Source organism: Microtus oregoni, unplaced genomic scaffold (assembly GCF_018167655.1).
Source record: "Microtus oregoni isolate MIOR12 unplaced genomic scaffold, Mior012 000027F_ref0000203, whole genome shotgun sequence".
Taxonomy (NCBI): domain Eukaryota; kingdom Metazoa; phylum Chordata; class Mammalia; order Rodentia; family Cricetidae; genus Microtus; species Microtus oregoni.
In genome coordinates this window covers 497961-509815 of record NW_024543086.1, presented here as the reverse complement: position 1 = coordinate 509815, position 11855 = coordinate 497961, and the positions used below count along the sequence as shown (strand labels likewise).

The following is an 11855-nucleotide window of genomic DNA, read 5'->3' as shown; positions in this document are numbered from 1 at the left end:
CGGTGTTTGGTTTTGACAATGCTTGCATGGTTGTGCTTTTTCTACCTGTGGGACCCTTCTTAGAACGTCTACTTCCTGATGAATGCTTCACCCTCTGAGTCTTCCTAAAGACTACTTCAGAATATTTTAATGTTCAAACTATAAAATGAATCATCCACAATTACAGAAGAATCTTGAGTTGCTCTAAAGGTTTAATTAATTAATTTATTTATTTAGCTTTTTTTTGGGGGGGGGGAGAAGTGGGGTTTGAGAAGACAGGGTTTCTCTGTAGCTTTGGAGCTTGTCCTGGAACTCGCTCTGTAGACCAGGCTGGCATCAAACTTACAAAGATCCGCCTGCCTCTGCCTCCTGAATGCTGGGATTAAAGGCATGCACCACCAGCGCCTGGCAAAAGTTATTTTTTTAATAAAAAAATAATAATCCGTGCCTAGGTTTGGGCCCCAGCACCACAGAAAAAGATGAAGATGTGGTAATACATATGTCTCTAGTATAACACAAGTAACTTACACAGAGGCAAGACTATGAATTCCAAACATTTAGATGTAGTGGAGAAAGTGTCCCAGGTGGCTGTGACAGCCTTCTTGGGATGCAAAAATACCCATGGTCTGTCTCAGATCAAAGCTCAAATCCTGCCCAGCAGAGACACTTTCTTACTTATCTTTGTTCATCAGGACAATTAAATGACACCTAAAGGTGTGTGCTGATAAAGAGGTTCAATTTTGTCTCCAAGTTATAAATGTTTAGCTCACACAGCCCTGGCAGTCCAGATGTCTTGTCTTAGCCTCTACTTGTAGATATTTATGTACGCTATGTAGATGTGTTTTTGCCAAGGCACCTTCTGATTGGTTTAATAAAGAACTGAATAGCCAATAGCTAGGCAAGAAGGGGTTAGGTGGGACTTTCGGGACAGAGGGGACAACTGGGAAGAAGAAAGGTGGACTTGCCAGCCAGCACAGAAAAAGCAGGATGGGCAGGATGGAGAGATGAGCTATCGAGCTGCTACGCAACTGAACGTAGATTAAAAAATATGGGCTAACTTAAAAGAACTACTTAGGAACAAACCTAAGCTAAGGTGAGCTTTCGTAATTAATAATAAGTCTCCATGCCGTTATTTGTGAGCTGGTGGCCCAAAGAAAAATCCATTTATATCTACCTGGTGTGAGTATTCCCAGGAACACATAGGTACTACCAGATCTGTGCAATAAGGATGAGCACAGGTGTGTGTGTGCCGGCTTTGTGACCTTGTGTGGGGATAGTCAGAGCTCATACTCCCCATAGAGCAATAAAACCACAGACCTGCCAGATTTTGAAGGTGGAAGAGGTGGCCAAGTTCCTGCCAGGGTCTCTGACACCTAGCCCAGAAAACAGGCTATCTCTTCGCAAGGCGCTGCTAGAGGAAATGATACAGGTCTACGGAACATATTAGGTTTTAGGGAGTCAGGTGTGCAGCATTAGGGAAGTTCTGAGCCTTGCACAGCAACTTGACTGGTTACAGGCCCCAAGAATGTGTATCTCGAACAAGGTCCCAAGTGGAGGTCATCCGTGTGTGGGGACACTTTATGATACAATTCTTCCTTACATACATCACTGTTCTGAATTTCTGCTCACAAGATCCTTAACCGCTAGCACCTTCCCAACCAAGGCATTCTCCAGACCCTGAGAAACCTCTCAGGAACACATCTGTCCCAGCTCATCTCTTTCCCCGACACAGACCTCCACCCACTTCAGGGTCTGCTCAATAGACTGCTGTCAAATGAAGTTATTGCATCGGGAGAGATCAAGACTATACCTGCCTGTAACCCCAGTGCTGAGGGGAGAAGAAAGAGAATCCCAGGGTCTTGTTGGTTGCCGTTCTAGGTTCAGAGAGGGATCTTGTCTCAAGGGAATAAGGTTGAGAGTGACAGAACACCTTTGGTAACCCCACATGTAACTCAGTTTCCATCTGCAGTCAATTCTGACTTAAAAGTCATTTGAGTTCAAACTGGCCCACTCTGTCAGCATCTTTCAGGGCCGTGAGAAAGTTCTGATTAAGCCCATGGGAAAGAGCATTTTGCCCACAAAAAAAAAAAAAAAAAAAAAAAAACACTATCTAGCAGAAAAAAATACTGCTGATCGTATTGGCTTTGGGGGAGCCTAGGCAGTTTGGATGCTCACCTTACTAGACCTGGATGGAGGTGGGTGGTCCTTGGATTTCACACACGTCAGGGAACCCTGATTGCTCTTTGAGCTGATGAGGGAGGGACACTTGATCGGGGGAGGGGGAGGGAAATGGGAGGCGGTGGCGGGGAGGAGGCAGAAATCTTTAATAAATAAATAAATAAAAAATTTAAAAAATACTGCTGATGCTAACCCTTGGGAACATTGAGATAGAATTTGAAACTGCTCACTCAAGGACAAGATGGTCTTGTGGTTAGATACTGACTGCCCGTCTATGCTGTGCTTTGTTCTGCTTTTGTATACAAGCAGGCTCTGAAATAAACTCGGGGCTGTGCAGAGTAAGCTGGCAGTCCCCTGAATCTATCCTATGGTTTTCGTCCCAGTTTTTTTCAGTCTGTCATTCCCTTAATCCCCGTGTCCCTGCCCAGATACCCCCAGACGACTTTGTTGGAGCAGGCTCCGACAGTCACCCACACAAGTGAGCATACACCACATACTCATACACAATAGCAGTCTTCTGAGATTCAAGGATATTTAACTATAAGCCCTCATTTACTGTTTTTTTTTAAAAAGTCAGCTAAGGAGATGGGAGAGGCGAGCCACCGTGTTCGTAACACAGGAGTGATGCCCGGCAGAGGTCCAGACCTACTGGCTCTGCAGAGGCATGCTTCCCAAGGGGTCACTCCTTACCGTTTCACACCTCCTTCCCCACAAGCAGCAAGCACGTGCAAAATTTGTAGGCTTTCAAATTGCAGTAGCTTTCCCTGTCTGCCCTTGCTGGTGGCTCCCTGTGGCAGTGGATGGCCCACTTAGCAACTGTGGTGATGGCAGAACTAGCCAACTTGGAGCTAGAGAACAAACCCTGACCTAGAGGTAAGCCCATGTCCCATGAAGGGTGGGATGGCAGAGGCTGGGCGCCTGCCCTGTGCACGACTGTCTCCCTTAAAAAACAGAGAGGCCCGACGGTGCACAGACCCTCATTTATCTTAACTCTAGTTTGGCAGGCCATGGCACCAGTCATTTCCTGGGAGAACCATACCAGCCCTGGCCTGGTGTTAGCCCCTGGCTCAAACACCTCTCTGCAGTAACCCCTCTTGCCCCCAGGAGGACCTTTCTCTAGCCATGAGGAAGTAGCACCTCTTTCCTAGAAAAAGGCAGCTTCTGCTGAGCTGATCCAGAGTCCACGCTCCAGACCATGCCTCTGAATACTGTTCTTGACTTCAGCTGGGCACAGAGGACTCTGACATGCCTGCCTTCTTCCACGTGGCTGTTCTTATCCTCATACCCCCACCCACTCTAAGCACTGGAATGGCAGGGGCATGTGATGTGCCACCATGCCCAGCTCATGGTGCTAGATATCAGGCCAGGGCTTCAAGCCCACTAGACAAGTACTCTACCAAGTGAGGTACATCCTAGACTTCTTTGTTTGTTTGTTTTAAAGATATTTACTGGGAATGTTGGTGGATGTCCTTAATCCCAGCACGCAAGAGGTAGAAGCAGACAGATCTGTCAGTCCAACTGCAGCTTGGTTGGCTCAGTTTGTTCTAGGACAGAACTACATAGCAATATAATCCTAATTATGCGTATGCCTGTGTCTTTGTGGGGGTATGTGCACTAGTGCAGGTGTTCTTGGAGATCAGAGCCATCAGACGTCCTCGGAGTTAAGCCATACAGTGTGGATCAGGCCCTGTACATGCTCCCCAGTCCCCAGCTCCCTCTGGAGCCCCCTCAGGTATTTCTTAAATGCTGAGTTCCTTCAAATGGAATTTCAGGAAAAAGTCTAATTTGTTTCCTACTTTCTAGTGCTGGGGAGTGAAGACAGGCTTTGTATACGCTACTCAAAATTTCTCCGGCTGAGCTCCAACGCCTGCCATTGCCTTGATTGATTGACTGATTGATTTATACTACATACCCAGGGCTCAACTTTCTGAGCTCACAGGACTCCAGGTTCTTGCGGAAACATTGTAAAGTAAGAGCAACTAAGGAATTTTTATTTGGGGAAACATTTTATTACAAAGATATTTTTGGTGGGCTGGAAACAGCTCAGCAGTTAAAGCGCACTAGTTGCTCTTCCAGAGGACTAGGGTTCAATTCCCAGTACCCACATGTGGCTTACAATCATCTGTAACTCCAGTTTCAAGGGACTGTATGACTTCTTCTGGTTTCTGCGAGCACCAGGCAGACATGAGGTACACAGACATGCATGTAGCAAGGAAAAAATATTCAGTTCAAAAATGTTTAAAGGGGGCTGGAGAGATGGCTCAGAGGTTAAGAGCATTGCCTGCTCTTCCAAAGGACCGGAGTTCGAGTCCCAGCAACCACATGGTGGCTCACAACCATCTGTAATGAGATCTGGTGCCCTCTTCTGGCCTGCAGACATACACACAGACAGGAAAAAAAATGAATCCCAGGAGCAGGGGCAGACCCGGGCCCTACAGGTCCCCCTTTAAAAAAAAGGTTTAAAAGAAAAATGTTCAGTGCTCACAAGTACCTGTAGCTCCAGCTCAAGAATACACCACCCTTTTATTAGAAATGGGTTAAGATGTGAGAGTTAGCCAAGAAGAGGCTAGAGATAATGGGCCAGGTAGTGTTTTAAATGAATACAGTTTCTGTATTATTTCAGGTAAAGCTAGCCAGACGGCGGGACGCGGTCCGCTTGCCTCATCACTATATGAGGTTTTATTATGACCCTAGCCAGTCTGGAACTTGCTGTGTAGACTAGGCTGGCCTTGAATTTACAGTAATCCTCCTGCCTCTGCCTCCTGAGTGCTTTGATTACAGGCCTCTGACACTATGTGTAAGTCTCCTTTATTCTCCACACTATCATATCATGTAAGTGCTAATTTCAATCTCATTTCACAGATAAGAAACTAAACTCAATGTATTTTACAAATAGAAAAGCAAATACCTATATCTAGGGTCTAGAGTTTTAGGTCTATAATCCCAGTTACTTGGAAGGCTGAGGAGCGGGGATCTTAATTTGAGCTATGTAGATCCTGTATCAAAAAGTAAACAAGGGCCCCCAGCGGTGGTGGCGCACGCCTTTAATCCCAGCACTCGGGAGGCAGAGGCAGGCAGCTCTCTGTGAGTTCGAGGCCAGCCTAGTCTAGAAGAGCTAGTTCAGGACAGGAACCAAAAGGCTACAGAGAAACCCTGTCTCGAAAATCAAAAACAAAAGTAAACAAGGTTGAACATGGTGAGCAAAAGCCTTTGATCCCAGCATTCCCAGGGGCAGATGGTTCTCTGAGTTCCAGGCCAGCCATGTTTACAAAATGTGACACTGTCTCAAAAGCAAAGAAAAACTAAACCAGGTTCTTGGGGGGGGACAGAGGAAGATGTAACTCCATAAGGCTCTTCCTTAGCATATTGGCGTTCACGCAACAGCACTGAAATAAATAAATGTGTCCTTCAGTTCACATAGATTATTAGTGGTTGTTACCACCCTGATCGGTGCTCATTTTTAAAAATATTTGAACTGACCAAGAGTCACCTGCAGCCAAGGCCACATGGCATGAGAGAAAACTCCTGACTTGCACCTGTGCATTGCTGCAAGCGCACTCACACACAAATAATATTTTAAACACAAAACCGTAAGTTTAAGGAGAGATCTATGACATTAGGGGGACACTACATATTAAACGAGTGTTGAGAGGAAGGTCATCAAGTTAGCAGGTTATCAGTGTTCCTCTGCTTCCCTATCCAGGAACACTTTCAGGGCAAACTGGCAGGCTTTTCTGTGGAGTAGTCAGAACTACAGAAAGGGATTTCAACAAAAATTCTCAGAAACCTGAAGCCAGTACGTCCTGTCTAACCTAGCCAGGCGACTCAAGCCTATAATTCCAGGAAGTGAGCGACAGAAGCAGGATCAGAATCACCCTTGGCTTTTACTACATGAAACTGTGCCTTAAAGAAAAAAAGGCCAGATTTAGTGGCACACGCCTTCAGTCGCAGCTTTAACATCCTTAAATCATCGCTTAAGTCTGTGTCGACAACCGCGGAACCGATTACCAAGCGGAAAGGGCGGAGCTCCGTCTCTGCCACGTAAGGGAGGAGAGAAGCCGCTGCACTGTGGCAGTCAGCCGGTCGCCTCACTTCTTCTGCTCCCACATCATGCTCTAACCTGCCGAGGAGTCTTTCTAGCAACCTGGTACATCTGACTTCCAAATGCATCCGTACAGTGCTGCCAAATTATGTTCCGTAGCAGAGGAAACGGCGATTCTGCAACTTACCTCACCCAGCCCCTCCCACCACCCGGTGCCGCCATCTATGGGCAGCAGTGAATCATGGGAATCCCCGCCTTGCTCTCCGGGTATTTCCGGTTCCGGCGGAGGCCGCTCTTTCTTTTCCTCCGCGGGGTCGCGGTGGCTGCCGCTGTGGTGCCTGGCTCCCTTTGCTATCCAGTGCCATCCTTGTCGCTCCGGCGACACTCGCATCAGCAGCAGTCATGACCGAGCAGATGACCCTTCGTGGGACCCTCAAAGGCCATAATGGCTGGGTAACCCAGATCGCCACCACCCCGCAGTTCCCGGACATGATCCTGTCTGCGTCTCGAGGTACGAGCTGCTTGCCGGGCAGAACGCTGGGAGTCCAGGGGACTGCGTGTCGCCTGGCTTTGCAAGGGGCGCGCGGGCGGGTGGATGGGCTGGCTTGGTCCACTCCCCACGCAGGTATGAGTTGGGGCGTGCGGACCCGAACCTGTGCCCCAGGGCGACCACTGCACATGTACGGAAACCGAGACGTGTCACGTAACTCTCCGAAGAATTGGTGACTTGAAGTCTCTCGCTTGTCTTCTGGAGATATGTTAACTAGTTAAAGGGGTACAAGCCCGGCGGAGCAATGATGACCCCAACATGCCATCTGAGTTACTTTGCTGAAATCCAGAGGCTGTTTCTGAGCCGCCGCCGCTTGGCCCTGATCCTGTGAGCAGTGAGAACTGGAGCTGCCTTGTTCCCCAGGCCTCCAGTCTTGTCCTTCCCTAGGTTTTCTTCCCTTTTAACGCTTCCCCCCACACACACGATTTTTTTTTTCATCATGTTTTGCCCTCCCACATCTCCCTACCCACCCAAATTTATGTTCATTCTCTCTAATAATGTAAGGCTTACCCGGCTGGGACCATGTCTGCTCCGTAGCTATACCACAACCACATTTCAATCTCAACCCTTGAAAGGCACAGGTTTGTGCTTATCCCACACCTTAGTGATTGTGCTTCAATTACTGAGTTAGCCTTGGACTGGAGCAATAGAGAAGACTAGTTAACTCTTAAAAGGGATTAGGTAGGGTTTGTTTCCCAGAATCCCCATGGTGACTGCAGTCTGTGGTTAGTTAAGGGGGAGCTGACACCCTCTTGTAAGAATGCCATAGACATATGTGTAGGCAAAACATTCAATGCACAATTATGTAATTTTGGGGGGTTAAATTTAGGTTTCAATCCCAGGACGTTGTGGTGCCCATAGTCTCAGTGCGTTTTTATATTCTGGAATAACAAGCCCCTCTTTAGTTTAAGTTCTCACCAGATGTAAGTAATAAGTAAGGCTGTGGGGCCTCATGGATTTCTTTGCCAATCTTTTCAGACAAGACCATCATCATGTGGAAGCTGACCAGGGATGAGACCAACTATGGCATACCACAGCGTGCTCTGCGAGGTCACTCACACTTTGTTAGTGATGTTGTTATCTCCTCTGATGGCCAGTTTGCCCTCTCAGGCTCCTGGGATGGAACACTGCGCCTCTGGGATCTCACAACGCAAGTAGCTGCTTTGGGACCTTTCGGGGGGAGGGGAAGCTGGGCAAAATTGAGGTAGATTCCCTAGGGTGTGGTCTTCCCTTGGAAATTGGTCCTTTTGTGGAGGATGAGATCAGATGGAGTTGCTGGGGGCTGGACTGGTCTAGTTGAGCATTTTTTACCGGGTACAGCAGGCAATTTAAAAGTGTTTTCATCTTGAGGTGGGCATCTGGCAGGTGTAATAGAGGATCCTAGTGATGACACGAAGACATTGTCAACCAATCCCCACAAGGGAATGAGGACATGTCCTGCAATTCTGAATGGGTTCTCTGGCACATACCAGGCATAGGCTAATAGAACATAAGCCACATGTGATGTGAGCTGTGTGGAATGATGGAGCCTACTGGAGCAAAGATGAAGCCAAGAAAGGGGTCTGACTAAATGGGTAAAATCTGTCCAGAAAGTGACCAGGTTCCTCCCTCTTAGGGGCACCACCACGAGACGATTTGTGGGCCATACTAAGGATGTACTGAGTGTTGCCTTCTCTTCCGACAACCGGCAAATTGTCTCTGGATCCCGAGACAAGACCATAAAATTATGGAACACTCTGGGGGTCTGCAAGTACACTGTCCAGGTAAAGTGGTAGAGGTCATACACCTAGGTCCCACCCACCCCCTGGGGGATGTCGCTGTTGAGATCATCACTATGTAGTCCTGGTTAGCCTAGAACTCAGATCTGCCTTCTGGGTGCTGAGATTAAAGCTGTGCACCACCATCTGGCTGCAGATGTAATGATGTGTCGTGTTCTGGAATTTTGATTGCTTTTTATGCATGCTCACTTCATTAGTGGCAAGGGACTCTGAAATTAATTTTTTTCCAGAGTCGACATGGAACTCCAAGCCAAGGCATTAATTGAACAGGCCTTTGCACATGAGCAAATACCCAGATGTGTCCAGTAACTTCTAAAGGTTGGGTGGTCTTAAGTCTCTCAACCTACCTCCTTGCAGTGTATTTAAGTACTTAGAGGAGTTACATGCCAGGCGGAGCAGTGATGACCACAACATGCCATCTGAGTTGTAGTGCTGAAATCCAGAGGCTGTTTCTGAGCTGCGCCTGGCCCTGAGCTCCATGAGGAGTGGGTAGACTCTTGGGGCATCCTGAGACTTACATGTCGGCAGGCTTGACGGGTGTTGTGTTGTATTGGTCCTGAAGTAAAGGCTCGGGTTCTGAGGGAACGACTGTGAGAATGCTGTTGGCTGCTTATCTGTAGTCAGACTGCTTTCTCTTGCCTTACTCATGCATCTTCTGTAGGATGAGAGTCATTCAGAATGGGTGTCTTGTGTCCGCTTCTCTCCGAATAGCAGCAACCCTATCATCGTCTCCTGTGGATGGGACAAGCTGGTCAAGGTGAGTGTCAAGAAGGGCATGGCTGTTAGAAATCCAGACTGTCCCCATTCCTCTCAGTTAGCAATGCGCTTCAGTTTGGAATGGTTTGCAGATTACCTTGACTTTGGCTCTTTAATGGTTTATCTTCGTATATTCCATTCTCAGCCACTCAAGTGTTGGGATTAAGTGGGTTTGCATGAGAGCCTGTTCAGAGATACCTTTAAAGATGTTGTGCCTTTCCTGTTGATGGTAGACCATAATCCTGGTCACCTATGGACCTGTTTTTCCTAGGTATGGAATTTGGCTAACTGCAAGCTGAAGACCAACCATATTGGCCACACTGGCTACCTGAATACAGTGACAGTCTCTCCTGATGGATCTCTCTGTGCTTCTGGAGGCAAGGTATTTGGGGCCTCATTTATCTGATAACATGTATCAGTTAAAAATTAGCTAGACTGTATACCAAAGAAGTTTTCCCTCAAGAGTAAATTGGTGTGGGTATTTTGCATTAGAGAAAAGGCTTGAGGGTGTGAACACAGATACTTCAGTCATTAGGTTTATTTGTCCTAACTCATCTTTTCTCTCTGTTCAGGATGGCCAAGCCATGCTGTGGGATCTGAATGAAGGCAAGCACCTTTACACACTGGATGGTGGGGACATCATTAATGCCTTGTGTTTCAGCCCCAACCGCTACTGGCTATGTGCTGCTACTGGCCCCAGTATCAAGATTTGGGTAAGTGTGGTCTGTTGTGAAGCAGATTGATTTCACTTCTATAAATAAGCCAAGCTCTCTTGGTAGATTCTATTGTTAAGCTGCTGTAGATTGAAGGTTAGGATTTTTTTTTTCTTGACAATTTGCTTGTTGACTTTTGCCTAAGGGAATATACATAGGGAATGCCTATGTGTAGCAGTTGGTTGAATGTAATACTTGCTGTTTGGGCCAAAAAAAAGTAATTATCTTGTGACAGGCTATTCTGGCATCTACCTACCAGATAACAGTTATAGACACACCATGAAGATAACCAAAAATAGTCCCACCAGTAGTGTGCAGCAGGCAGTAGAGCACTAGATGTAGTACAAAAACCCTAAATTCAATACCTAGAACCATTTGTAGAAGAGTCCTTCTTTGCTCTGTCGGTCAGTATTTAGTAATCTCTGTTAAAGGAGTCTTAGACAGCTAAAAGACTGGGGATTACTGTGTGAACTAGACGGGCCTTGTGGAGCTCACAGATAGCTGCCTCTGTCTCCTTAGAGGTGCGCACTACCATAAAATTTCTGTTTCGGGCCCCGTCTGTTTTTTGTGCCTTTTTAGTTAGCTTTATTTTTATATTTTGGATAGTATCTAGCCCAAGCTAACCTCAAATTCTGTAGCCATTACTCTGGGGTGGTATTGGGGATTTAAGCTGGAGCTTTGCACATGCTTGGCAAGTACTCTTATGAGGAATCGACTTGTACAATCAGATCTTCTCAGGCCTTCCTTGGCCTCCTAAGCACTCAAATTATAGGCTTTAGACACTGAGCAGCCCTGAGATATTGGGAGTTGGGTTAATGTTTCACACGTCCTTAAAAGAAAAATATATTCATTCATTACTGTCAATGCGCATGCATATTGTGTATGTGGGTGCAAGAAAACTGGTCCGTCCATAGCCGGGCCAACTTCAAAGTTTCTGGAAAATAAGAAAATTGTAAAGCAAGGCATTTAACTTGTGCCACCTTGCCAGCTCCATAAAAGGAAATACAGCATGATGATAATCATACCAAGGACCATGTAAATCCGTGGCATAATTAGTAATGTAATTAGTAATGTCATGGATATCCTTACCTAGTTTTGGTCTGTTCTCAGGACTTGGAAGGCAAGATCATTGTAGATGAGCTGAAGCAAGAAGTTATCAGCACCAGCAGCAAGGCAGAGCCACCCCAGTGCACCTCCCTGGCATGGTCTGCTGATGGTCAGGTAAGAACTTCATGAAACTAATTATCAACACAAATGAAGGTATCTACCAGTGGAATATGTATTTTCATCTGGGGAAAGATGATATAGTAACCTTTTAAAATGTCTGAATATCCTATGGGAATGCCAAACACATTCTTGTTCTCTTTTACAGACTCTGTTTGCTGGTTACACAGACAACCTGGTCCGAGTGTGGCAAGTGACTATTGGTACCCGCTAAAGGTTCTTATCAGAGTATTAGAAATAAAGCTGGCTTTTCTGAGACTGGTTTCAGTCATTTTTTTTCCCCTTTGAAAGTAGTCTGCCTGTAGATGGACTTGATTCTGTATGGGTGCCCATATATTTATTGAAAGCTACATTCCCTTATTAAGACAGGGAATCTTGGACCAGACAACCTGCTTTGTGGGAGACTTCTAAGCAGCTCTGGCACTGTCAATGGAAGGCACTTCTGGTAGCATGCAGACTGCTTCTAAAGAAAAGACTCGGGCTGGAGAGATGGCTCGGAGGTTGAGAGCGTTGCCTGCTCTTCCAAAGGTCCTGAGTTCAATTCCCAGCAACCACATGGTGGCTCACAGCCATCTGTGACGAGGTCTGGTGCCCTCTTCTGGCCAGCAGGCATACACACAGAATATTGTATACAT

At 46.6% G+C, this 11855-nt stretch overlaps 1 protein-coding gene and 3 non-coding genes across 4 annotated transcripts; all 4 read left to right on the top strand.

The window, feature by feature from the left end:
* The first annotated feature begins 6475 nt into the window (after window positions 1–6475).
* Rack1 (receptor for activated C kinase 1) lies at window positions 6476–11476 on the top strand. The gene is made up of 8 exons (XM_041676687.1): window positions 6476–6710; window positions 7728–7899; window positions 8365–8512; window positions 9189–9284; window positions 9555–9665; window positions 9856–9996; window positions 11107–11217; window positions 11369–11476. Exons 1-8 carry the CDS (start codon window positions 6602–6604, stop codon window positions 11432–11434), a joined length of 954 nt encoding a protein of 317 aa, XP_041532621.1. The 5' UTR covers window positions 6476–6601; the 3' UTR covers window positions 11435–11476.
* Window positions 6988–7055, top strand: LOC121464085. The gene has a single exon (XR_005976488.1). It is a non-coding gene; the product is annotated as a small nucleolar RNA SNORD95 (small nucleolar RNA).
* LOC121464082 lies at window positions 8126–8205 on the top strand. Its single transcript, XR_005976485.1, has one exon. It is a non-coding gene; the product is annotated as a small nucleolar RNA SNORD96 family (small nucleolar RNA).
* LOC121464084 lies at window positions 8920–8987 on the top strand. Its single transcript, XR_005976487.1, has one exon. It is a non-coding gene; the product is annotated as a small nucleolar RNA SNORD95 (small nucleolar RNA).
* Window positions 11477–11855: the final 379 nt, after the last annotated feature.